This window comes from Sphaerulina musiva (genome assembly GCF_000320565.1).
Source record: "Sphaerulina musiva SO2202 unplaced genomic scaffold SEPMUscaffold_2, whole genome shotgun sequence".
Lineage (NCBI taxonomy): Eukaryota > Fungi > Ascomycota > Dothideomycetes > Mycosphaerellales > Mycosphaerellaceae > Sphaerulina > Sphaerulina musiva.
In genome coordinates this window covers 951,846-978,463 of record NW_016017384.1, presented here as the reverse complement: position 1 = coordinate 978,463, position 26,618 = coordinate 951,846, and the positions used below count along the sequence as shown (strand labels likewise).

Here is a 26,618-nt window from a genome sequence, read left to right as displayed (position 1 = left end):
GGACTAGACTCACTACAAGCTGATATGGCCGACTTGTCTATTTCCCTCTACTTGCTACGTATCAAGAAGTGATAGGATACTGTGCGCTCACCACTAATTGACAGAACGCATTCAGCCATCACTAGTGAGGAGAGATGGCGCTCTCTTTCATGTAGTGCTGCACATATCAACTGTGCCCACGCTCGATAGAGAGGCTCCCACGTTGACGCATTTGAATGCCCTCTTCATTGTGCTGCAGCGCTGGCAAATAGCAAATTGTGAATATTTTGCACTGGAGCTATTGGTTCCAGCACGGCTGGACTAAGACGAGAGTACGTAGCCGGCGGGTGCGACTCCTTGTGCAGCCTCGAATGTGCCCGCGCTGCGAAGCTGGCCGGAACATGGCCCGAAGCTCTAGTAGTACGCTTAGCCTTGAACATCTGCAGGCGTCTGCAGTTTTAATTGCCCGGCCACTGTGCGCAAAGCGTGCTTCCGAAAGGAAACTAATTGCACGAGCCTGCTCACCATGAGTACTCATGCCACATCCTAGGCCTCAGAGGAATGCTCTCTCGTTCCACCGTGAAGAGCACATCCACATCGGTCATGATTTCCACTATGTCTTTCTTGATGTGGTTGCTTGTACTGACTTGCCCTCCCATCTCCGTTCTCCAGTCCTGCACATCCCATTCTAGACCCTTGGTCGAGATCACGGCCTTGCCATAGAGCGGCAATATGCCAATATTTTCTCGAATGAGTCCCTCCTGGAGTGGGGTATGGATTCTGGTCGTGCCAGGTTGCAGCAAGATGCTGACACTACTCTCCGTGAAGAACCAGAATCGCAACCAAGGATGCAAAACCTTCTGTTCCCGATGAACCTCGTGGAGCAGTCCCACACCTTGATCTACTCGGCCTCCAAGACTGCCCAAAACCAGTACATCTGTGACAGAAGACCTGCTTTCCACAATCTTCTTGATAGCTTTGCCAAAGTCCGTAGTGTACTGATCTGGATCACGGGTGATAGGCACATGAAGCTTCTCGTATTCCCGTCGTACCTCATCCCGTAGAGAATCTAGGTCACCGTGTATGGCGTTTGGCAGAGCATGCTGCAGTGATCTCGTCCCGTCCGAGCTTGGATAGTGCTTACACAGCATGTCGTAGAGTCTGTTGGCGCCTCCGTCTGCGCAGATACAATACGAAGCATGGTCGTAGAGGCGCTTGAAGTATTCTAGGTCATCAAAGGGACTGTTCAGTATTATGAGTGCTACTTCTGAGCTTGAAGTTTGTGTGGGCTCGAGATATTGAGCGGGCCTGAGCTCTGTCATTAGCACATTCTGTTGAGTCGGACTTTCTTCCCCGTTGACACATGCCATCATCATGAGTGTGTACAGTGGAGTGGAGACCAGAGAGAGTACATGCCCGTACTGTTGATGCGGATCCTGAGTAAGAGTAAGACTACCTTGTGCGAGAAGTGCCGAGACTTTTCCGAACAGCTATCAAAATTTCTACCTTTCCTCGTACTTGGCAAAAGAGTTAGTCCTCATTCGGAATTTTGCCGCAGGCACAAAATTTCCAGCTCGCGATACTCGACTGGAATTCTGAACCACTACTCCAAAACCTCTACATACATCACAACATGGCGCCCTCCAGAGTTCTCACCAAAAAGGTCCATACCGAAATCGCGGTCCCAGCGAGTAGCTCACCATACCAACTTGTCCCTTCGCAAACGCTCAAAGCATCGACAGCTCTTCTCAAGAAGATCAACTCCGACGCTGCCGCGAAAACGTCCTCTCTAGAGAAGACAAATCTTCTTGCAGATGCAGACGACGGCGAGGAAGTCGACGAGGACGTTCCAGTCTGGCTGATCTTGACCACGAAGAAGCACATTGTCGACAAGAAGCGCCTGAAGCCAGGCAAGATTGTCCTGCACACCCCGATCCGCAGCGTAGACGAGGAAGGTCTGAGAATATGTCTCATCACCGCCGATCCACAGAGGCAATATAAGGACCTCGTCGCCGAGGCTTCATTCCCGTTGGATGTTGGGAAGAGAATCGCGCGTGTGATTGGTCTGGAGAAGCTTAAGACGAAGTACAAGAGCTACGAGTCAAAGAGACAGCTGTTCTCCGAGTACGACGTCTTTCTCGCAGACGATCGCATCATCACATACTTGCCGTCCGTGCTTGGCAAGGTCTTCTACAAGGGTGGTTCGAAGCGACCGATACCAGTTTCGCTCGAGGGCAAGAAGCAAAACATTCTTGAGAACGGCGAAAAGAGAAAGAAGCTCTCTGAGGGTGGCAGCAAAGTTGAAAAGAAAGACGTCAGACCTGAAGACATCGCACATGAGGTCACAAAAGCGCTTGGCTCTGCCCTCGTCCATCTTGCGCCTTCGACCACGACTGCGATCAAGGTTGGCAAAGCCAGCATGACGCCGGAACAAGTGCAGGCTAATATTGAAGCCGTGGTAGCCGGTATGGTGGAGAAATACGTCCCGCAGCAATGGAAGAATGTGCGAGCTGTGCATATCAAGGGACCGGAAACTGCTGCTCTGCCAATCTGGCTCGCCGAAGAGCTGTGGGCTGATGAAGCTGATGTGCTGGAAGAGGCACCTACGAAAGAGAACCCAGGCAAGAAGCGCAAGCGCAGCGCTTTCGCCCTCACTGATGCCAATGGAACCGAATATGTGGAGGTTCCTGGACCTGATGGCAAGATGCGCAAGATTGAGAAGAAGAGCAAGGGTTCCCAAGCTGAAATTGAGGATGAGTCTACTCTGTCTAAGAAGTCCAAGACTGAGACCAAAGAGGAGCTTGAGGCGAAGGAGAGCGATAAGGCCGAAAAGGCTGCCAGGAAGGAGGCATTGAAGAGGCAGAAGGCTGCTGCGTCGGAGAAGATGAAAGTCGCCGTCAACGGAGATTTGAAGAAGAGCAAGAAGGTAAAGTCGAAAGTGTAATTTGTTACGGAGCTCGCTCACAATCTGCGGTCGAATCTGTCTTCTGACACATGCACCGCACAAGATTATCGTGGGAGCGAAGCACATTTGGGTGGTAAGAGGCTCTGTATAGCACTTTTGGACTTCTGCATTTGGCAGGATGAAAAGCAAGGTCCGCAAGACCCCTCAAGCATGGCTTGGCTTTGGGCATCGCAGTTTTGCGTGCCTTAATATCTCTCCTCGCGACCTTCCTACTGCCGGGTACATGTCGTCGGTCAATCCGCTGCGCTGCAACGGATGTTAGACGTGTCTGTCCATTCTGGTGAGTTCGTTCTGGTTGGAGGAGAAAGCAGTTATAGGCAGACTCTGCTGTGTTCGGACGCGTGCAGACAACAAGTCGCGTAGAAAGAGCACACAGTTCTACATTGGCCTGTATAGTACATCTTGGCCTTTCCAGTCAAGAGCATCACCTCAGTTGTGAAGTTCGGCCTCAGGCACTCCCCGCATGAGCGCCGTCCGTCACAGTTCATGTCCGTACCTCCTACCTGATCTCCTAGGTACGGTAGGTTACATGTACTTTTCTTCAACAACACCCAAGGTACGCTGTCACATGACGTGCCCTTTCCCTCTCTTCTGGTCGTGTGCCATCTATTCTACGTGAAGCAGTTGCAGCCGCTACCTTTCGGTGGTAGGTCTCTCTTTTCCACTTCACAGCCTGAACAACAACACCACCAGCATCACTCTTGTCATCAACCTTACCTTATCACTGCACAGTTTCACGCGCATCCGGCCAAGCGAAATATCAACGACCTCGAGGCGCAAACCTGCACGCTTCCATCAACCCACCACCCACTCTGCATACACCAACCCCCCCGATCGGCTCGATGGCTGCTCCGCCGCCCCTTCTTCGCTTTCCGCATAGAAATGACACGTACTCGAGCAGAATTCCAACACCACCACGCATCGTGGTGCCCCCGCCGGCACTCAACCACGACGCCATTCCGGAATTCTCCATCAAAGCCATCAAATCCCGCACGTATGACTTCCTGCAGAATGTCGACTATGATAACCTCGTCCAATCGAATCCGCCGCTAGATTGGGCCTACGAACGCAGGCGCGAAGCACAAACCATCCTGCCATTCTTGTGTTTGGGACCTATGACTGCCGCGAAGGACGAGAAGTGGCTAGTCGAGCAGGGCGTGACGATGCTTCTGGGAGTCAGACAGAAGCACACATTCCAGTCGAGATTGATGCAATCGGCCTTCCATATGGCAGACAGACTAGGAGTGGAGGCGAAGAGTGTCGATCTGACTTCAAACCAAGATCTCATCCGCAATTTTGGGAAGACGAGTCACATGATCAACGACCACCTCTCACGCGCCTACCAGGCTTCGAATGGACTTCGACTGGGAAAAGTCCTTGTCTTCTGCGAAAGTGGAAATGAGAGGAGCGCCGGTGTCGTGGCTGCCTATTTGATGGAGGCGCATCAGGATGTCGACCACATCAAGGCCATGCAGCTTTGCCAGGCGCAGAGGTTCTGCGTGAATTTCGACGACAGTATGAAGAGGCTGCTGGAGGGATATTGGGACATCATTCAGGCCAAGCGAAATGTGCAGGAGGTGCTCGGCGCAGATGCTGTGTCTGCGGATGCCAATGCGGTGAACGGGAGTGCCAATAACAACACATCTTTGTGTTCGAAGAGGGCTCTAGAAAGAGATGATGATGAAGACGCGGATATGGACGGTGATGATGACAAGCAGCGTTTCGGCGGACGTACGTTCGTGCCCTTTACCGATCACGGCGAAGAGACGTTGTAGCACAGCGACTTGGAGGACACCGATGTTATGGATGAGGGTCGTGGCGACTGAGAATACACAAGGGACATGCACTTTGCACTTTAGCGATGGAGCTACGGCGTTAGGGGTGAGGAATAGTGTCTCAAGATACCCATTTGCTTGCTGGGGACAGACCCCATACTGGTACTGTTGTGCGGGGGAGACGAAAAGGGCGCTTGGAGTTGAAGTGCGAGCAAGGATGACATGGTATAGATGACTTGAGTGAATATACTGTCATTCATGAGATGTCTCTAGTCCTTCTGGCCATACTACAGGTAGTACTACGGTAGGCTTGAAAGCCTTTGCCATGCGGCCTGAGGCATCTCTGAACCAGAGCTGCTAGGTGACATCTCAACTGAATGACAAAAATGCGCATGAACACAATGATCGAACGCTCATTCAGTCCACGCAGATACTTGAACCTCCTAGGAGGTACCGTCAGCCAACATGTGAAAAATGGCACGCTAACGAAAGAGTACCGCATTTTGGTTTCGTTTTTGTTTTTCCATCTGTTTTTCCATCTGTTTTTTATTTTATCTATTTATTTTATCTATTTCTTTTCTTTTGGCATTTGCACTTCAAGTCTTGGCCGAATGGAAGAGATTGTACTCGAATGAACATGTGAAGCTCATAAGAGTGCTCATCGTGATTCATCATATGTATATGCATGCACACCTCATTTTTGCACTGTACTCTCATGTAGGTAGCTGAGATTATTTCAGCATAAGGTAGGTCAGGTACCTATGCTTTCTTTTCATGGCCAGGGCCAGGGCCAGGCCGTGCACGACACGCCCACTAATCGGCTTCGCTTCGCTTTGCTCTCTCTGCTCTGCTCCACTCCGCTCTGCTTTTCACTTCTCTGCACCTAGGAGGGTCGCTATTTTTTGCGCCTCGAGAAGGGAACGACAGACTTCCATGGTGTTCCCATGAAGCCCTTTCCCCCAAGGTTCCATCCGATCTCGAATCCGTGCAGCCGCCAGAGGCAAGCCTTGCCAAGTTTTGCTGCCTCCGGACAGGGTGGTGGCTTTTTGATATCATACTTTGCCACTGGCTGACTCCGGAGCGACATTATACTCTTCTAGCATACGAAGTTCGCCAGCGTCCCTTCATTCTCGTTTCCACTTGTCACGACCTACGGCTATTGCTGCGCGCACTGCGCCCCTTGTGGGCCATCCTCCTCTTCTTCCCACTCACCAGCCCCTGCTCGTGGGTCATCCGATCCAGCGCCAAAGCCTTCCATCGTATCCACGACCTCGAAGTCATGGATTTCATCGATGACTTCTGGAGTCTGTCCCGGCTTGAGCTCCCCAAAGCCTCCAGCAGGATTGGCTTGAGGCTGCGGGAGGACTGCCTTGACACGGTCGACGGCAGCTTGGTCCTTGAGCCAACCATTCTCGGGGAAGTTGATCTTGAGAGACAGATACAGATCGCCCTTGTGGTCTGATCGCTTGATTGGCATACCTTCACCTTGAATTTTGAGGATTTCATCTGGCCGTAAAACTTTGCCTTCGGGCTGTCGAACATGAAGCTGAAGTCCTCTCCCGTCCAGATGTGTAATGACCACGCGGTTGAAGCCTGTCAGCGCTTCTGCTAGACTAATTTCGAGTTCTGCGTGAAGGTCGGCGCCAGCGCGATTGAAGGTTTGGTGTTGCTCCTCGACCAGCTCGAATATGATGTCCCCAGGCTCTTCGTCATTAGGGTCCTGATCTGCCTCTCCTGCCAGGATAATGTGCTCTCCTTCTCGTGAACCTCGAGGGATATACAGCTCCAGTATCTTCTTTTGCTTGATTGTTCTTGCACCTTTGCACTTCTTACACTTGTCCTTATCCGCGTAGAATTGGCCTCGTCCACTGCACGTCGAACACTCGACGGTCTGTTGCGTAACCATTCCAGGTCCGACAGGTTGTAATCGTGTCTGTGTACCACGGCCTTTGCAAGTATCGCACGTTTTGGCCTTTTTGCCTTCCCTCCCTCCGCGGCCCTCACAATTGCCGCATATCACGTTTTTCGTACTCGCAAACTTCGTCGTCTTGCCCTTGTACAGTTCCTCCAAAGTGACTTCGTATTGCTGCATCTCGTTCCGTCCTTTTCCTCGCTTCCTCCGTGGTCCTGCTCCGCCGGGCATCCCACCGCCCATCCCGCCGCCGCCGCCCATGCCAAACATTTGAGCTAGAATATCGTCGAGATCGGGACCTGCTCCTCCTCCCGCTGGGCCTTTCTCGAAGGCAGCCATGCCGTGTTGATCGTACATTGCGCGCGAGTCGTCATCGCTGAGGATTTCATAAGCCTGGGAGACGGACTTGAATTTGGCGTCTGCCTCTTCTCGTTGTTCTACAGGCACTTTGTCGGGATGTGACGAGAGAGCGGCCTAGCAGAGAGTGTATCAGGATCGTAGCAGCTTGCCCAAGCAGCACTGGACACGCTCACCTTGTGATATGCCTTTTTGATCTCGGCCTTGGTGGCGCTTTTGGAGATTTGTAGAACCTCTAGTCAAGTCGGTCAGTCTGTTACCGTCCAGAAGGCTCACATAACGGTGTTTGTCGCGCCTACCATAGAGGTCAATTTCTGCGGCGCTCATTTTGCCGCCAGTCGTAGGAGATTGCCTTGATGGTATGAGCCCAAATTGCGGTGTTTGCACTGATCAGGCGACCCGGAATGAGAAGTCTGTCAGTTGTGCGAAAGGAGGCGCAGCGTTGTGTATTGTTGCTGGTGTTATTTTTGTTGATGTCGTAATGGTCCCAAATTTTGAGATTTTCCGTCCCGTCACTACATGATCTACATCCCTGTAGGCCGGCCGGGAGGTACCTTATACACGTACCCTCGTCGGTCTCACGAAGCTTACTGGAAACGATTGACCACCTAGGTAGGAGGTACGGGAGAACGAGAACGATATGTACTGCAAGTTTCACTTGGAAGTTTCCCAGAGCCCAGTTTGCATGTGAAAGGAGACGGAGCGGAACGAGACGAGACATGCTCGAACCCATCGTGGGCTGGATATGCGCCTCTTGCAGAAGTCAACAAGCCCTCCAGCAGCATACACGGCGGACATTCACAGCATTGGCGGTGCACAGCAATGGCCCGGCTTCATATGTAAAACGTGCTGTTCCAAGAAGACACGCATCGACTGCTCCCGCTAGGCATGGCGGAAAGGTACCATCCTCACCAGCCAGGACGCGCTTCGCTCCGTCACCGACCGGATATATGCACATTGGCGGGCTTCGTACTGCTTTGTTCAGCTATCTCTTGGCAAAGCGAACAGACGGCCAGTTCTTACTACGAATAGAAGACACCGACCAGAAACGACTGGTGCCAGATGCTGAGCAACGGCTTTGCGAGGACCTGAAATGGGCCGGCTTGCATTGGGATGAGGGGCCTCTAGTTGGCGGACCGTATGGGCCTTACAAACAGTCTGAACGGAACGACATCTACCAGCACCATGCACAGGTGCTGCTTCAAGACGGATCTGCTTATCGATGTTTTTGCACGCCACAGACTACTGGTTCACAAGGCGGCAAAGCTGCGTATGTCACAAGTGGTTGCTACCAAGACTGCTCTTCGCTGTCCCCAGAAGTAGCCCAGGATCGAGCAGAGGTAAAACACGATGCTTTCACAATACGTCTCAAGCAACCCGAAGACGTTCACAAGCGCGTCTACACTGATTTGATATACGGCAAAATCCAGCGCTTGAAGCGCTCGCCGAGTGCTAGCCAGAGCACGGGGGATGATTCGGGCATCGATGCCGCAGATACTATCTTGGTCAAGACCGATGGAATACCGACTTATCACTTCGCAAATGTTGTCGATGACCACCTCATGAAGATCACACATGTTATTCGAGGCACTGAATGGATGGCGAGTACGCCTTTGCACTATGATTTGTATGCAGCATTTGGTTGGACACCTCCTGCTTTTGCACACGTGGGACTCCTCGTAGATGAAAACAAAGCCAAACTCTCGAAACGGAGTGATACCGGTCTCGTTCTAGACGTGCGCGGGATGAGAGAACAAAATGGAGTCCTCCCCGACGTACTCACTAACTTCCTAGCACTACTGGGCTGGAGTAATCCTGGTCGGAACGATGTGTTAGAGATGCACGAATTGATCCGAGACTTTGACCTCAAGTTCACCAAAGGGAACACAATCGTTCGCATGGAGAAACTCTGGTTTTTGCAGAAACAGCATGTGGCGAGAGCGATCGAGAGTGCAAAGGCTGCAAACACCACTGAACCCATCCAAGATCTCATTGACGCCGTAGCGGAAGAGGTTGTCATCGCCGACACTTCTTTCCTGCAGCGTCACATCGGCGAAGACAAACCTTATTTCGACCTCAAGGCATACATCCGCGATATCCTCCTCGTCGACTCTAAATCGTACCAGACGCCAACTCAATTCCTCGAAAGGAACAAATACTTCTTCGACTACGATGCAGCTCTTATACCCGAGAATGCAGCAAATCACGATAACGCCGAGATGCTCACTCCTGAATTGCTAGTGAAGCTGATGGAGCACATTCTACAAGAAGAAGAATTCGCCTCGACAACGATGAACAATTCCAAATCTACTACCAACGATGACGGGGGTCTCCTCGATAGCCACATTACCTCGATATCGTCAAAGATCCACTCCAATATCCACACATCGCTTCTAAACCATATCGGAGCAGACGAGGAAAGCCTGGCGACCAACGAAGGTCTCAAGAAGTCGTACAAGTCTTTGAACAAAGCCCTCATGCGCCACCTTAGAGAGAAGCTGAGCTATGGCTTACCAGGGCCGGGAATTGGGCAGATCATGGCTGTGCTAGGCTACCAGGAATGTTGTAGACGACTTGGACTCAAGTTCAAGCCGACCGACTAGGTCTAGGTAGTCTCCTATGCTTCCCATGTAGTAGTATATATTCAGCCCGTGTACTCCATTGGCGGGCGACGAAATGTCGCGTTCTTCTCGTGTCCACAATGATGAGCGCCGAAGTCTCCTTCGCCCGGCTACATCCAAATGGCATGCAACCTCATACGTGTAAGATCCAGGGATCTGTATTTTGTTTCTCACAGATGCCAAGCACATATTCCCGAATGTTGGCTATCGCACTCCATAGCGAGAGTGAGGGCACATATGAGCAGCGGAGACATTTACCCAGCAGGACTCATCGATTCGACAATTGTTTCCCTTTTATGGTATCACCAAGCTATCTTATGCAAGCTCCACCTCCTCATACAACTCTGGCATCTGAGCAGCCAACTTATCACCTTGTTTCAGATCACTCTCGTGTTCTTCGAAAATATGCTCTAATGCAGCCTTTTCAACAATCACACGTCCTCCCTCCAACAAATCCTTCACATCCACCCATTCTGCCTCCACAGCCCGAGCATGTCGATGTAAATGGCCCTTATCCAGCGCCTTCCACAGCACATCCCTCTTTTCGAGAGTTAAGAACAACGATTTACCATGCTTCTTCTCCCCGAAATTTCCAATGTGATTCCACCTCAGCAGATCTTCCATATATCTCTCCAAGCTATTCTCGTGCACCTCACCTTCGTCCAGCTCAATCTGGTCTTCCACGACGAGGAGCTCTCCCTTTTTGTACCTCCAACTCAAGGCAGTCCTCCACGCGCGATCGTAGATTTTCCGATTCAATTCGGTCGAAAAATCTCTCGGTTTGGGACCAAAAGCCACACCACCTCCTCTGAGCATGGGACTTTTCCTATCTCCTAATCTGGCTGAACCAGTGCCCTTTTGGGGTCGGACTTTTCGATTCGAGCCGTGTACTTCTGACCGCCATTTTGTGGATGCTGTGCCTCGGCGTGATGCGTCGGCCTCGAAGATTACAGCGCGATGAAGGAGGTCTTTGCGGATGGGAAGGAGAAGGTGGGTGGAAGGGTAGGTAATGAGGGATGTGGGTTCAAATTGAGGGAAGCTGTGCAAGCTTATTTGCGCGGTTTGGCGGAAAGGGTTCGGCGCTGGCTGGAAAGGTTGGATGCGCTGGATGCTGCTAGCAGAGGGCACAGCTGGCGGTGGCGGGGAAGACGTAAAGTCTTGCACCAAGGGCTGTGTGGGCGTGGCGTCGAGCTGTGCGTGGGAGGATGCTGGTGTAGGAGGAGGAGGAGGAGCTGCTTCGTCCGGCACTGGAATTGTTTCGGTGGCCATTGATCGGGTGAAGCAACGCGTTGGTGCTTCATAGGAGCGGAAACCATTGAAGAGGTGCTTGGCGGGCACTGTCGCCCGTCTCGACGCCATCGCGATTGTCAGTGTGGTGTGGTGATGCGTATGCAGAAAGATAAAGTAGGTAGTAAGGTCGGCAGGATGGGTATTGAGCGACACCCCCGAGAAGTCCGCGAATTTCACCTCTCGCTAGAACTAGAACTATGGTCGATCCATCAACGCGACCTGCGAGCTACGTCGATATCTTTCTCCAGACTCCTGTACAATTCCATCATTTATGGCTCTGGAACGAGGCGCTCGGCCATTGGCGCAATGCCTGCGATGCACTCGACACGACAGAATAGCTCTCCCGACACGCAGCTTCAGCACGACGATGACCCGCCAGGCCGCCGAAACAGAGCAACTCAGCGCCGACGTACCAAGCACACGACAATTGGATCCATTGACCGTCTCCACGCCTCGGCTGGAGCGTAAACTACAACGCGAACAAGGGAAGATGCCCGTGGGATCCCGACGAAGAAGACGAGCACTTGCCAGTAGCACCAACATTCCCTTTGCACAGCTGCCCTACCAATGCTTCCAGGAAGCTCGCAAATTCCTGCAACAAGACCGCGCCGAGAAACTGGAAATCATCCAGACGTATCGCAAGAGAATCGATGCCTTGATGCAATCCACACCCACTACAGACGCGGAAATTTTGCAAAAGGAGACTCGACTCCGGAGTATGAGGAAGAAACTGGAAGACACCAAGATTCTAGCAGATATCAACGATCCTCTCGTCAAAAAGCGCTTCGAGGATGGACACGGTATGTTGGCTCATCGCCCTCTCCGCATTCAGTAGTAAGATCGCATATCCTAACAACTTGTGTGTTCTGTCTAGGCGACATGACCAAACCGATTTACCGCCACCTCGCCAACCAAAAATGGCGATCCTACGAACGCACTCTCCTGCTCCAACGCATCACGCAGCTGCACGTGGTTCCGGACATCCTCCCTACCATCGATCCCGTCGTCTCGACAAAACTCACCTTCTGCAACCCGTCCAACCCCCGCAAACTCCGTAACGTCCAACATGGCGAGATTGTCGACTCTCGCATCTCTGAACATCCACCCATTCTCTCCATTCAATCATACGAGAAAGGCGAGAAATTGATTACAATCGCCATTGTGAATCCCGATGTGCCAAATGTCGAGAAAGATGGGTTCGATTATCGTTGTCATTTCCTGGCTTGTAATATCACCATCAGTCCGACCCAGACGACTGTGGATCTTGGGAAGTTGAGCGAGGATCAAATTGTCCTGCCATATCTACCAGCTTACGCGCAAGATGGGTTGCCATATCAGCGGATGGCAGTATTTGTTATGGAGCAGGCGCACAAGTCAACTTCGTCAGCAGTAGGAGAAGATGGAATCTCGTTCGAGCACGAGAAGCTGTCCATTTCGCAGATCAAAGGCGCACGAGATGGTGCGTTTTCTCGTCGAGAAAATTTCTTTCTTCGCAGTCTGAGAAAAGAATTTGGTCTCAAGGCTATTGGAGTGGATGTATTCAGGACAGAGTGGGATGAAGGGACTCAGGGGGTCATGGAACGGGCGGGGATTGTGGGAGCTGATTTGGTGTTCAAGAGGAAGAGGATTGAACCCTTGCCTTATAAGAGGCTGAAGGAGGAGAGATATCGATAGGGATGAAAGAGGAGGCGGGGATAGGTGCTGTATGCGTCACATTTATATATGAGTGCATGTATCATACTCAACACTTGAGATAGTCTGCCGCTGTTGAGGCAGAATTGCTTCCACTATTGTACATACAGGTATGCATGAAGATGATGATGGCTGTACCTCCATGAAGAGAAGGTTTGGTATGATTCGCTCTCGCCTCGCCTCGCCTCGCCTCGCACGAGCCGGAAAACGTGCCAAGAGCCTCAAGGGCGATGGGCGCTCAGATCAGTAGATGAATAATGAGAGATCCTTGCTCGAGCGCATTGAAGAACACAACCAGACCAGGTTCATGTTTCACAAGTGCCGCTGCTCACTTGATTGGGGAAAAGTTGGACATGTCCACAAAGAGACTCATAAACATACATAAGGTACCTAAGGTATCTTACAGTATCTTAGCATCGGCCAGTCCATAAGGTGTGCTCCAGAAGAGGCCAATGGGCAGTAGTGCATTCGAGGAATCCGTCGTGCTTCAAGAAGTACGCCATAGTTCTACGGTATAGTAGGGCTGGCAGTGCATCATCATTGACCGATACCTACTAGGTAGCTTCCATTCTGACCACATCACCTCGCTTTCCCTTTTTCCCACACCTCCGCCTATCCAATCCACCGCCCGCACCATTCTCTTGCCATCGACAGCGCTCGTGAGCGGCCAACCGCGGAACCCGAGAGACCCTGTCATCACTGTTACCACTCTCTCCTCCCTTCCACTTTCTGCCACCGCGAACCAACCTCATCCCAGCTGCCCACCAACATATTACCCAACTCATGATGTGCCGGCGCCTTCTGACTCGCACGATATCATGACAGCGAGAGAGGCCAGAATTACAGAGCGGGACGACGGCGACGACGACGAAGACGACGAGGTGATACTGTCCATGAACACGCGCAGGCGGTGTTGATGGAGCCTGCACCCTCGTCATGCCTGTGCCTACGCTATCCTTTCTGCTCGGGCTCGTGGTCATAGGATATCTGTTCACCTTTGTGGTCTTTGCCATTCTGCGCATTGTCACAGGCGTTTCCATCCAGCGTGTGGGATACTCCGGCTTCAGGCGCATTGCCTTCTCGCCGCGCAATGGCCTCAAGATTACCATACGCGGTGTTGGACTGTCCGTCCATCGCCCTACATTTGCTTTGCCGACGTGGTGCAGCGTGGTCGTCACGGAGCTGGCGGTGACTGTCGATTTGCGAGCTTTGGACGAGACGAAGCGTCAACATCGTGCGAACGAGCACGGGAAGAGGAAGACGGATTCGCCGATCGACCACGAGGACGCAGATGGGCATGGCAAGCTGTGGAGACAATTGACAGCAGTGAAGGAAAAGATCAAGAGATTGCATAGGCAGATTGGCTGGCTGAGGCTATTCGATCTGATCGCGACCGCAGTGACGGTGAACATTGTGGGTGTAGGCTCGCTTCGCATGGAGAGGTTGACTCTTTCCGTGGATACCAGGGCGCAGACAGTGGATCGGAGCCGGCTGTTCCAACATCATAAGCTTAGACCAGACACGCAATGTCCTGCCGAATGGAAGTCTATCATACGAAGTGTGCTGTTCACGCCAGAGGGCAGGGAGTCTACGGAACTGCTCGACTACTGCACGCTTAATATTCATGGTATGCTCCACCGGGGGCGCGAGGGTTTGCGTGATGCATCGATCGCACTCAAGCTGGGCCGAGTCAATGTGCCATACGACGATTTCGAACATGCCAAACGACTGTCGGATCTGCTTCGAGGCAAATACGCTCAACCTCGAGGAGACGGCTCGATATCGACCGATCATTTGGCAGCTGTCGTAGGCGAGCTGGAAGATCCAGGCACTCACGAGCAACATATTGTTCGAGCGGTGTCCGACTCTCGGGCCTTCGTGGCGTCGGTGTTGCGTGGTATTCAGGAGGTCCAATTCGCCGTGAGCTTTGTCGGCCTGTCCAAGAAGCTCGCCGTCAAAGCTGATGGGGGCAGAAATGTCTACTTCAACTTTGCGATGAAGGAGCTTGGCCTTGATGTCTTGCGACTCGATCCCAAGAGCCCAGCCCACAGAATGTACTTTGCTACCAAGGACGTCGCGCATCAAGGTCTTCTTACCGGCATCGCCATCGCTGCCGGCATTGACGACGGTCACGAACACCCGGAGCGCATGCTATATGTGCCCATGATCACCGCGACCGTGAAGACAACTCTACCTTCGCGCACGATCGAAGCATCCAAGCAGGATGGTCCAACCGACCGCAACACCAACATTCTGTATGCGAACTTCGTGTGCACTTCTCCTTCTGTCGATCTGGATCCAAAACATTTACCATTAGTTCACGCAATGCTGAAGCAACGCTCCGTTCGGCAGCAATCCGCTAAGCCTGCAACGACGCATCATCAACTCATCTCTCAGCTACTACCAAAGGCACATGTGAAATTTTCGATCCAAGAACCTGTTGTGCGTATATCACTGCCTCCAATGGACAAGAAGAATGCGGACGCAGATGACTTTGACCTCCTAATTGCGTCAGTCTCGTCGATAGCATTAGAATGTGAATCTTCACATGCTACGGACACTCGAATGCACTATAGCTTGAGCTCCTACTACCGCCACTCAAGACACAAGCTGTATTATCAGAGTGCTGCTGGCGACCGACATGATCTGCTGCTCAGCGACACGGTTGATGTCCAAGTCGACGTCAACGCTTTACCAGAAGCTTCTGTCGTTGCGACCGGTCGTGCGCAGTCTTTCACCGTATATCTCGTTCGACCTGATATTTGTGAAGGTATCCATCACGTGATCAACCAGTTCCGCAAGGACATGTTGGTCAGCCAACATGGGCAAGGCAAGCCGCAAGTCAGCTTCTTGCGCAAAGTTCCAGCGTGGCTTCAGCATGCCAAGTTCGAAGGTTCCGACTTTGGCCTCGAATTGGCGGGCGTTGATGAGCAGGTGTCCCAAGATCAACGCGGGTTTGGCTTGCAGCTCGAGTCGTGGACGATAGAGTACAAGGCTCGACGGGACGACGACTCCAAGACGCCGGACCCAGCAGACCGCCGGAAATCGATGTCAAAATCTCCTAACAAGGACAAGGGAGCCAAGCAAGGCGACAACCTCAACTTCCACCGGAAGCGTTACCATAGCTACGCTGACGGAAGACGACTCACTTTCCATCTACAAAATCTTGAGGGGCTCATTGTTGACTCGATCGAAGATTCTGAACCAAAGTCCTTCCTATCACTGCCACGTTTCGAGGTAGCCTTGTCAACGTCCACGGATGCTCAAGGGCCTATATATCACGTCAACTCATTCGCCAAGAGCATATTACTACAGTACTCACTCTACAATCATTTTGCAATCGGCGTTGCCGCTACGGTCATCAAAAAGACAATCATGGACAGGGAGCACGACGAGGAGCCGCGCCCAGGCCTGAACAGAGTACGAAGTGCTGGCTTATCGGCCACTGATCCGCAGCTTGCAGAGATCGCAGGGCGTGAGATTACCGCCGTTGACTTCAAAGCGAACCTCGTTCAGGTAAAGGCCAAAATGCCTGCTGATCCACCAATGATGCTTCAGATATACCATCTTGAAACTGGTCGGCATCGATGGTCCTCGCCCTTTCTCCGCACCAAGCTGGCGCGTTTGTACGTGAAAGCTCCTGCAACCAAAGCCGCATGGAGCCGAGTGGTCAGTCTCAAGGTCGTGCGGCTTGACTTGCGCGACGTCAAGCGAAAGGTTGGCAAGAATACCATTGGCGGAAAATCCATTGATGTCGCAACAGAGGCTATCAAAATATCCATTCCTCATTCGCTCGAGGTTCATGGCATCTTCGACAACATAACAAACGTGGTCAAGACTTCAAAGCAACTTATGCATCACTTCAAGACTGGAACCAACGAGTACATCTTAACAAAGGAGCCCGAAGGACCCAAGCATATGCCCCGTGTGACTCTCCGGAGCCAGGTCTTCGTATTTGATATTGAAGACAGCCTCTTCGAATCGAAACTTGGTGCCATTTATCGAGCTGGCCTACTGGAACAGAAGCAGAGAAGTGCTCGCGAGGAAGCGTTCGAGCTGAAGAAGAAGCGAGTGACACGAGGGATGCAAAAGAGCTCATCACGTCTGCGAGCACAGTCCGCGAAAGTGGGAAGCTCGTCGAGATCGAGGTCTGGGAACCGACAGAGCAAGACCACTAAACGCAGCCAAAGTACAAGGGGCGAGAAGCCCAGTCCCGCGCACAGTCAGCGTCATAAGCGTGGCCGCAGCATTCATTACGATGCAGAGGGCAGGTGTGGCATTAGCGAGTCTGCCACGATTTCGATTGAAAAGGCACGCGAAAAGCTCGACTTGTACAATTCTCAATCGTGGAAATCTCGTATCGATCGTATACGAATTTTCCAAAGCCAGGCGATCAAAGAGATCCGCAAGCTGTTTGGCATCTCAGACGATGTGGAGGATGTCGAACAAGACGAGCCTATACTTGCTTGGAGCAGACGCCCCGCGCTCATGGTTTTCGCCATCACCGACCTGGGAGTCACTATTGACAAGCCGTCGTTCCCGATGGAGGATCTTCCGAAGTTCATGCACAGCGTTGGTAAAGGGATGCCTTACTCGATGGAGTATGGCCTCTTGCTGCCTATGAATCTGCACCTTACGATGAGTGAAGCTCGAGTCCAGCTTCGTGATTACCCCCTCCCTATGCTACACATTCCTACGTTGGCAAATGGTCAATCAGCTAGGCTGCCCGCGATGTCGATACGGATGGACTTCATCGTCGCTGAGGAGTTCCGAGATGTTGAATCGCAACGTAGTGTCAATGTGCAGGTTGTGCCTCCGAAAAAGATGCGAGCTGGCACTGAAGGCTATGCAATTGAAGTCCGCCGTACTATTTCTGCTGTCAAGACGTACTCTGACATCAAGATGGAGATCAATACTAGCAGTCCCACGAGGATATCGTGGTCCACCTCGTATCAGCCTGCTATACAAGACGCGATGCAGGTGATTGAGAACTTTACGAAACCGCCAATCGATTCCTCAGACCGGGTCGGTTTCTGGGACAAGATTCGCCTGGCGTTCCATTCCCGCATCGTTGTAGCGTGGAAAGGTGATGGGGACGTACACTTTGTCATCAAAGGATCTCGCGATCCTTATGTTGTGACTGGCGAAGGTGCGGGCCTGGTCATGGTCTGGCGAGACAATGTCAGCTGGAACATAGCTCAGGATGATGATCCCCGTAAGTTCTTTGTGGTTGATAGTGGAGAGTATATTCTTGCTGTTCCAGATTTCAGCAACTATGCTTGCCACTCCCGGGATATGGGGGGCAATGATGATGGCAGCGCAACCAGTGCAAGCATCACGAAGAACAATGCTGTCTTCACGAAGGTTGTGATGAAGCTTTCTGGAAAGGTGAAATGGCTAGCCGGACTAATGTTCGAGCGTGACGTTGATCAGAACAAACGCACCTTTGACTTCAAACCGCACTACGATGTTGTCCTCAAACATCCAGACTTTGCCAAAGGTGCTTCCGATGGCGAAGAGTATGATGCATACCGCGGGTTCAGGAGTCACCACATTCACATGTCTATTGCTGTGAGCGCACCGCACGACCGAGACTGGTCCGTGAACAACTTGAAACCGTCCATCAACTACAACTCGGTCCACCTGACGCCTCGCTTCTTCTCCCACTTTTACAGCTGGTGGTCTATGTTCTCAGGTGTGATGTCCTTGCCCATCAAGCAAGGTCCATTGTGGGGAATCACGGAAAAGAAGAGCAAGAAGTTTGGACGCCATATGGCAACCATCAAATACAACTTGCTGCTGTCGCCACTCTACATAAGCCACGTCTACAAGCACAAGGATGCTGAAGAGTACGGCGCTCATTCCGTGTATGCCACTGGCCTCAAGATGCGACTCGATAGCTTCATGCTCGATATGCATCAGAGACGAGAGTACTTTGACCTCAAGGGCACAGAGGGTGCTCGGTCCAAGACAACAAGTGGCATGCGCATCCACCAAGCTCAACTAGATTTCATCTCCGCCGATTTGCGAGCCCTCTCTGCCAATATTGAAGGTACCAGTGCTGAAGACATCGAAAAGGCGAACGATGACACGCTTGCATCTCTGCAGGGAGGAGTGCCACTGGTAGACATGTCGAAGTTTGACATCCCCGACAACGACTTCTCGTGGATAGATATGGACGACTTTGTGGAACTCGACTGGATTTTGCCAGCGGAAGCAGATCCAGAGACGAAGATTCTGCCTCTAGGATTCGCTCCTCGCTTCACCTATAACCGACAGACGGATCACCATGGCACCATCGCAGGAGATCCATCAAGGACCAGCCCCTTTGGAGATGAGCCAACCCACTACTGTGTCATGTCACAAAAGAATGATCCGCGCCGCGTGCAAGCGGAGCTCATAGAGCGACGGTTGGCGTTGATCAAGGAGAAGCAGGAACAGAACATTCGGGCAGTTGGTGAGCAAGAATTGAAACTCGTGCGGGAGCCTTCGCACAACAAAGAATATCTGCAAGCGTTGCAAGCCAAACTGGATGCATTGAAGAACCATACTGAGCATCTTGAGGGCAAACATCAGTTCCTGCAGCACATACTTGGCGAGCTTCGCCAACGCCTGCACGACGAGGACCCATCTGCTGTGCCTGATCTCGAGACCAGCGAAGAGTTCTTCGAAGCCCATGAAAACTCCCGAACGAATGATCCCGACACGGTCCACCTGGATGCCGCCCCGTTGGCAGATTACACCAGCGATTTCAACAACCGCTTCATTGTGCACAATGCGCAGATCAAGTGGAACAACTCCCTGCGCAACACTATATTGCGCTACATTCACCAGAATGGCCAGCGGCGCGGTTTTGTATATTACATGTCGCGGCGTGCTGTCAAGTTCATCCTCGATGTGCTTGAGGAAAGGAAAAATGAGGGTAATCCGTCAACACCGAAGCGCCAGAAGTCCCACACCACACAATACAGTGCCATGTCACCTGACGCAGACGATGAAGAGGCTGTACAAGATCGCATCGATGAACTGCTTCGTGATGGCCGCACCTTCGTCAACGCTGAGGAGTCAGACAACCTCGAGCGGTGGGAGACAGGCGGCAATGGGGGTCCTGCTGATGACATCGCCGTTGAGTTCGCTGCGCTGAATACCTACCATTTCCGTCTGATCGCGCCACAAGTCCAGCTGCAAAGTGAGAAGAACCCAAATTCTGCGGTGCTGGTCACGGCCAAAGGCATGCAGTTAAAGGTTGTCCAGATCATGGAAAAGGACAAGATTGATGACGACGTGAGCGGACTCGTGCAGCGCCGCTTCAATGCCGCTGCCGACAGTTTGCAGATGTTTGTGACAAGCACCAAGACGTTCTCCACTGAGTTCGTGCATTTCTACTCTGCCAACCGTTACGGAGTCCGGGCTGGCACTTATTGGCCTCCGTGGGTGCCTATGGAGATCATGTTCGAATTCGAAACGAATCCTTACGGCTTTCATCGAGTCGTGCATCGCACTTCTGCCAGTCTGCGGTACGACAAGTATAACCAGCTGCGCCTCAAGTACAACGACGACATTTCGGGAGGTGAACCAGCAAATTCCGAGAGCGCAGAGGAGGCAGAAACGCGAATGGACCATGTCTGGCTGGAATTTCCTCAATTCCGCGCCATCTGCGACTCCACACAGTACTTTACGATGTATGTCATTGCCATGGATCTCTTGCTGTATAACGAGCCATTGGAGAAGACTAGAAGTGAACGTCTCGAGAAGATCATGTTGGCTTCTGACTTCAGCGATTTAACCGGCGCTCCAGAAATGGTCGAGATGCTTCAAGAGCGAATCAGACAGTTGGAGGAAATCAAACTGCACTTCCAGGTAAATGAACGTTTACTTGATCGACAAGGATGGAAGGACCGAATCAAGCTCGACCAAGATCTTGCGAGTTGTGAGGATGAGCTGTTCTTCATGATGAAAGCCATCACTACATCACAGCAACATATGGAAGAGCGCAGGGAGCCCGACAATAGTGGCGGGTTCATGCAGTTACACATAGCATCGCGCGAAATTGCCTGGCATCTTATCAGAGACAAAGGCGAGTCGTTGATTGAGCTGCAACTCCAAGATGCCAGCTTCGATCGAACGGACAACTACGATGGATCGAACTACAACAGCATGGAGATCAGTCGCATCAATGGGTACAATCTGCTCAAAGATGCGCTGTACCCTGAAATCATATCGCCCTTCACCGACGAAAGCAAGGGTGGTCGTAGACTACGCGATGGCAAGATGCTCCGAGTACACTGGTTGATGCTGGAAGCTATAGCAGGCATACCGGTAGTGGACTATTTTGAAGTCGATCTCGTACCGCTGAGACTGCAAATCGAGCGCGACGTGGCCAAGAAGATTTTTGAATACATCTTCCCGGGCGTCGGAGGTAGTGCCTTCGATGGCGGATTCTCGCCCTTTATGGTCAAGAACATGCTGCCTCCCCAAGAAGAAGATGAGGAGCCTGGGGGACGAGAAGATTCCCAGTCAGTGCTTGGGGTTGACCCAGCCGGCTATAACGAGATCCAGAGCGACACGAACGGTCCAGGATCTCTCGATGCGCGATTGAAACCTACTTTGACTTTGCAGAAGCACAAGAAGACCAAGGTCGAGAACAAAGGTCTAGGCATCTCGAACCACGCCCCTCATGGACTTGCCATCTTCCAGCACTCTGACAAGTCTTCGCGCAGCGTTTCTGGCACACGGACTCCTGCTTCTCGACAGGCTCTATCGCAGACCAATGTCGGTCCTCCTCGATCGCCTAGTCAGCGATCACTATCTACATTGCATAGCACGGCTGATAGTGACGAGCGTGATGGCAGAAGCAAGCGACTGGCAGCTGCATACCGGCATGGCGTGGATGACAAGAAGAAGAAAGACAAGGATAAGGACAAGGAGCGCCCATCGGATGACTTGACTCAGATGATGAATAGAGCCTCGAACTACATGACTCTTTCATACGTCAAGATTCCGAGCATGGTTTTGTGCCTGTCATACAAAGGGCAAGGCAAGCGCAATATCGAAGACGTCCACGACCTCGTCTTCAAGATGCCTACATTGGAATATCGCAACAAAACCTGGTCCAATCTCGACTTGGCCATGCAGCTCAAGAAGGATGTGGTACGAGCACTGATCAGTCATGCCGGTGCAATCGTAGGGAACAAGTTCAGTCATCACAAACCTAACAAGCAAGTGACTTCCAAACTACGCGAACTGGCCAGCAGGAGTACATTCATGAGTCCGAACAGCAGTCAGGCTGCATGGGCGGATGGCTACAGTGGTGCCAGTGCCACGCCAGGACCCTCGGACTGGACGACTACGGACAACAGTTCGGAAACCAGCAGTTTTCTGGGATTTTATAGCAGAGGAGGTGAAACATCTGGTCGGCCTTCCAGTGCAACGAGACCTGCCACAGGAAGTAGTAATATGGCCAGGAGTATTGTGAGCTATTCCTCTCCCGAGGATTCCTCGCGCTTTTCTGAAGAAGGCTTGGCTCCGCCCAGCTTCGCTGCTTCTGATGGTAATGGATATAGAGATGAGCATACACAGAGCACACCCTCTCCCAAAGCGCTGCTGCCTACCCAGAGACTTTCGCCTGGATCCATTGCGGACGAGTCTCGCAACCGAGCTACGGCTCTTCACCGACATTTGACGGGTCTTGGAGATCGATTGCGGCAGAAGCAGCAGACGACGAGTAATGGACATGCGGCGTCCGATTCCACTGCAGATGATAATGAGGAGTCGAAGCGGAAGAGTAAGCTTTTGTTGGGACCGCAGAAGCTGCTTGGGAGGTTTAAGGATTAGAGAACAAACGGTGTGATTACGTTTCATTGGATTGATGCATAGCATGGCATGGGAGTAGTAGGGGAAACAGAACAGACAGGATGTTCGGGTCCATCTGGGACGGTTGGACTGATGCTGAATGATACACCTGCGAATCCGACTTTGGACTTCCTTTGGCCGGCCGCTGCTGGCTCTTTTTCTTTTCTTTTCTTTTCTTTTCCACGATTTTGGGTCCCTTCGAAGAGGAAAGCTGAGATGGCCGAGTTGTGACCCTGTAGCTAGCTTCATACCCACTCGTCACAACCGACGAATGAATATCTTGCAAACTCGAACAGGCGACTCTCTTCTTTTCTCCCTCTACGACGCCGTTCTGCTTACCTTGGCTGTGTGTGTGTGTGTGTGTGTGTGTTCCTAAAAAAGAGAGCAAAGCGGCGGACAAACGGAACGGTAGAACTTAGGTAATTTATATGTACAGTATAACCAGGTCTTCAACCCATGATTTGCCATATAGCGCTCAAAGTCTCAACCAACCTGCTAGTAGCCTTTAGTAGACCCTCTCGAAGACAACAACCCCGGATTCGGAAAACCCACCCACAATGCCGGTATTATCACTTTCGTATTTTATCTTTTTTTGGGGTTTCAGTCTCCTCTGCAGCAGGTAACCTATGAATCAAGAAAAAGAACACATTAGCCATTCCGTTCCATTCCATTGATTGGGCTGTTTGGTTGATAGCAACAATAATGACATGCCATAGGGAAAAAGGGAGTAACCCAAGGCTAATTAATCATAGACCCGCCGCCAACAGTACCTAGGCAGCAGCGTGATACCTGAGTAGCCCATGGGGAGGAACAAAACAGCGTCGCCGTGCACGCCAAAAACCCCAAAAGAAGAAAAGGGAAAAAAAAGGAGAAAAAAAAAGTCATACACACCTGATATTGACAAGGACACTTAGCAGACTTCAGCACAGGATCACCCACTTGATATCTTCCCATATTTTTGCACATGTTCAGAGTGTTGGGCGCGCAGAAAGTACGCCCGTTGTCCCCGATGCCGCATAAGGATCTTTGGATCATCGTGCGGCAGTCGTTGGCGTCGACGACGGCGGCGGTGGAGATGAGGAGGAAGAGGAGGAAGCTGAGAAAGCTGAAGATGGGCGATGTTGTTCTTGTTGTTATTGGGGACAACATGTTTGTGTGGAGTTGGCGAGCGCCTGCTTGCTTGATGGGGTTGTTGTTTTATTTTTCGTTCGAGAGGTGTGGAATGGTGGGATATCGTTCCAAGTGAGTCTGTCTGTCTGGCTGGCTGAATTTTTCTTCCCTGACGAGCGGGAGAGGTGAGGTATGTTTTGAATATAAACGACGCTCTTTTTTTCCCTCTTCTTCTTTCTTCTTCTTCGGATACACGTGAGGTCAAGGATGAATCCCGCAGTGCTGACATGCTCCTAATCTAGCTCTCACTCTCTCATATTTACTAAACTAGAGAAAATCGACGGCGTCGCGCCAAGCATCGGTCTAATGTCGCTGTGCAGACGAAATTTTGGGAATATCTTCTTTGGCGGCTTGTCTTCAATGGTAGCCGTCTGTGACGCGCCTTTTGCAAAAGGTCGCAACGAATTCGATGAGGAAGTCGGGCGCTCGGATTGTCGCCTACTTCCCGAAGGAAGGGCATGCACAGGAGGCCATATCGCGTTACTCTATGATCAAGACGAGACTCGAGGGCACCGGATCGCAACATTGTCTGTAACTGTCAGGCTGTCAGCGAGGCTCTTTCTTGTATACTGCAGGGGGATGGCCTCTTGTGGTCTCGGGTTTGTTCGAATAGTCCGCCGTCCGCAAATGGGTCTGTGTCGGTGGCGCGCATTCCAATATTTCGGTGCCTCTGCTGGTGTGAGCATGAACTACGGCATGGCTATAGAACAGTTGAAAGGAGAGTAGTTGGGCGATAGTTTGAGTCTAGTTCGAAATGAGTTGTTGCAGGGTATAGTCTCCTATGCTATAGTCAAACCACTTGGCACTCCGGCAGATATCCGACAGAATTTGGACACCGTTGCCCGAGAAGGTAGCTGAACGCCTGAGCCTGTGTCATAGGAGGTAGTATCGACAAATCACAAGGCTTTGAACTTCTTCATTTGGCAGTTTATTGGTAGCACATTTTTTCCGGATTTGTCGTCCTTGCAGAAATTGACGCAGTTTGCATTGTACTAGGATCTTGCCCAACCTTGGCCGAGACTAAGCGGGCTCCGATTACTTAGTAGGCTGATCCGAGACAGAATTTCCAAAGTCCAGTGCCAGGGTTGAAGAGCGATCATCCATCCCGTCGTTCGAAGTAAGCCGACGTAGTAGATGTAGATTTCTCTTGCCTTTCCAGTATGGCTGTGCTGTTATGTATAACATTAGCTTTCGGAGCACAGAGCGCTTGGCTGGCAGCTTTCCTCACAGCACTAAAGGACAGTCAATGGAATAGAAAGCGTGCCACCGCAGGACTGCTCATCGTTTCAGCTGGCACTAGTAGCTAGCTGGTTCTGGGGCTCCTCGACGAAGATCATGATTTTCTGGCTGGTTGTGGAGGGCGTGCAGGCCGATACCTGGAGGTGGGGCCACAGACCCAATTCTAGCGCCACTTGGTATATACACATGCGACCACTGAGGCGGCATTGAATAATTATCGAGGGCCTGCTAATAAGGCCACACAGTCGCTATCATTGGCGCGACTATGTGCAGACTCAACAGACTGGCCCTTACGATACTCCCCACGCAAGAGCGTCATTCGAGTGGTGGCCGCCCATCGCCGGCAACATCACAAGAAACCAGATATGGCGAAAGGATTGACCCTTTGCTCTTGCGCTATTTCAAATGTATTACTGAGTCCTCTTCGCAACTCGGAGTATGGAGACCAGAAGAACGTAGAGACGGAGCTATTTTGTCGCACTTAGGGTCCAACAGTCAGTTTGCAAAGGTATAGTTCTGGCGCGCCTCTCTTGGGTTGCATGTCGACCGACGACGCGACTCGAGGGCATCAGTCTGTGTGTCAAAAGTCCATCCCTGGAGGATGGTAATTCGAGCATACCCAGTGGTACAATCGAATCTGGTCATCGACTGACTGTCGTTTCTGTGGCCGGTTCAAGCTGATGTCGCACTTTCATTCGAGAGACTCGGTCAAAGCCGGTGAGCGAAACTATGCAGCAGTAATATTATGCGGCTTCACGGTCTGCATGAGACAAGAACACTTCACTTCACTTCTCCATCTCGAACCCCAGACCCTTCCACAGCTGTACTGAGAGTCTCTGGAGCATTCTGGTCCCATCTTTTCCTCCGCTTCTTCTCTTGAATCTCACCCTCATCCTCATCCCCTTCCTCATCCGCACCCGTACTTGCATTCGCAACGTTATTCTCGCCGACCACGGGTCTGCCTTGGAAAACCATGGTAACAAACCCGCCAATCTTCCCCTGCATCTCCTCCCTCTGCTTCGCGCCCTCCACCTCTCCCACAACCTGCATCACCTTCTCCAACACAGCCTCACACTCCTCCCTCGATGCCTTCCTCCCCCGCTTCTTCGCCGCCAAAACGATCTCCACCCTCCTCCCCTCCAGCAAAAACTCTTTGAACCGAGTCATCCGATGTCCCAAATCATGCTGATCAATAGCCCAATTCAACTCCAACGTCTTCAACCCTGCCCCACCCATCACTTTCATCGCTCTCTTCTTCACCTTGGCCAAATCTTTTGCGCGTTTCTCAACTTCGTAGGCTTCTTTCTTGCTCACAATCTTGCACGTGGGTGTGAATTCCGAGTAATTTCTCCCAGGAGGAGGGTCGGGACTGAGTTGCACCAGACGATGGGTTTTCGTGTCCAAATCCCTCAGAACTGAGTACCTCGTGACGGGTTCGGGGGAGAGGGCGTTCGTGATCGGGTCGACGAGGTGGATGAAGCGGGCGGTGATTTCTTCGTTCCATTTTTGCGAGCGTACTTCGGCGGCGCGAGTCTTGGCGCAGAGCGGTGTGGTGGTGGTAAAGGTTCTGCTGCGACCGCATGAATGGGGACGATGGGAATAGGGTGTTGCGGACAGTCGTAGGAGCTGTGCGGCGGAAGTGGACCGTTTGGTGACGGGAGCTGTGGCGGAAGTGAGAGCCGGGAGGACAAAGACCCGATAGAGGGCATGGATAGCGGATGGAGCGTGTCTGGAGGGCGACATTGTGATCCCTTGGGATGTGAAGA

General features: G+C 51.8%; 9 protein-coding genes across 9 annotated transcripts; 5 read left to right on the top strand and 4 right to left on the bottom strand.

The window, feature by feature from the left end:
- Positions 1-28: 28 nt before the first annotated feature.
- Positions 29-1,301, bottom strand: SEPMUDRAFT_161419 (Thiamin pyrophosphokinase; the record flags this gene model as incomplete). Its single annotated transcript, XM_016907937.1, has 1 exon — positions 29-1,301. The coding sequence occupies one exon, from the start codon at positions 1,299-1,301 to the stop codon at positions 501-503; it is 801 nt and encodes a 266-aa protein (XP_016763301.1). The 3' UTR covers positions 29-500.
- A 311-nt stretch (positions 1,302-1,612) lies between these two features.
- SEPMUDRAFT_161417 (ribosomal protein L1) lies at positions 1,613-3,291 on the top strand (the record flags this gene model as incomplete). Its single annotated transcript, XM_016907936.1, has 1 exon — positions 1,613-3,291. One exon carries the CDS (start codon positions 1,613-1,615, stop codon positions 2,921-2,923), a length of 1,311 nt encoding a protein of 436 aa, XP_016763300.1. The 3' UTR covers positions 2,924-3,291.
- A 417-nt stretch (positions 3,292-3,708) lies between these two features.
- Positions 3,709-4,953, top strand: SEPMUDRAFT_147125 (phosphatases II). Its single transcript, XM_016904098.1, has one exon. It carries the CDS (start codon positions 3,787-3,789, stop codon positions 4,717-4,719), a length of 933 nt encoding a protein of 310 aa, XP_016763299.1. The 5' UTR covers positions 3,709-3,786; the 3' UTR covers positions 4,720-4,953.
- Positions 4,954-5,303: 350 nt separating this feature from the next.
- SEPMUDRAFT_147124 (DnaJ-domain-containing protein) lies at positions 5,304-7,366 on the bottom strand. The gene is made up of 3 exons (XM_016904097.1): positions 7,288-7,366; positions 7,165-7,223; positions 5,304-7,105 (listed from the first exon to the last, which is right to left on the bottom strand). The coding sequence occupies exons 1-3, from the start codon at positions 7,313-7,315 to the stop codon at positions 5,876-5,878; spliced, it is 1,317 nt and encodes a 438-aa protein (XP_016763298.1). The 5' UTR covers positions 7,316-7,366; the 3' UTR covers positions 5,304-5,875.
- A 245-nt stretch (positions 7,367-7,611) lies between these two features.
- On the top strand, positions 7,612-9,649 carry SEPMUDRAFT_147123 (tRNA-synt_1c-domain-containing protein). Its single transcript, XM_016904096.1, has one exon. It carries the CDS (start codon positions 7,708-7,710, stop codon positions 9,589-9,591), a length of 1,884 nt encoding a protein of 627 aa, XP_016763297.1. The 5' UTR covers positions 7,612-7,707; the 3' UTR covers positions 9,592-9,649.
- Positions 9,650-9,889: 240 nt separating this feature from the next.
- SEPMUDRAFT_161411 (ribosomal protein L4) lies at positions 9,890-11,198 on the bottom strand (the record flags this gene model as incomplete). The annotated part of the gene is made up of 3 exons (XM_016907935.1): positions 9,890-10,713; positions 10,760-10,904; positions 11,191-11,198. The coding sequence occupies 3 exons, from the start codon at positions 11,196-11,198 to the stop codon at positions 9,925-9,927; spliced, it is 942 nt and encodes a 313-aa protein (XP_016763296.1). The 3' UTR covers positions 9,890-9,924.
- On the top strand, positions 11,163-12,718 carry SEPMUDRAFT_123526 (PEBP-like protein). Its single transcript, XM_016901846.1, has 2 exons — positions 11,163-11,699; positions 11,774-12,718. The coding sequence occupies exons 1-2, from the start codon at positions 11,267-11,269 to the stop codon at positions 12,571-12,573; spliced, it is 1,233 nt and encodes a 410-aa protein (XP_016763295.1). The 5' UTR covers positions 11,163-11,266; the 3' UTR covers positions 12,574-12,718.
- Positions 12,719-13,527: 809 nt separating this feature from the next.
- Positions 13,528-22,734, top strand: SEPMUDRAFT_79579 (uncharacterized protein; the record flags this gene model as incomplete). The annotated part of the gene is made up of 2 exons (XM_016910223.1): positions 13,528-21,363; positions 21,433-22,734. 2 exons carry the CDS (start codon positions 13,528-13,530, stop codon positions 22,423-22,425), a joined length of 8,829 nt encoding a protein of 2,942 aa, XP_016763294.1. The 3' UTR covers positions 22,426-22,734.
- A 1,609-nt stretch (positions 22,735-24,343) lies between these two features.
- Positions 24,344-26,599, bottom strand: SEPMUDRAFT_147121 (uncharacterized protein). Its single transcript, XM_016904095.1, has one exon. The coding sequence runs from the start codon at positions 26,593-26,595 to the stop codon at positions 25,633-25,635; it is 963 nt and encodes a 320-aa protein (XP_016763293.1). The 5' UTR covers positions 26,596-26,599; the 3' UTR covers positions 24,344-25,632.
- Positions 26,600-26,618: the final 19 nt, after the last annotated feature.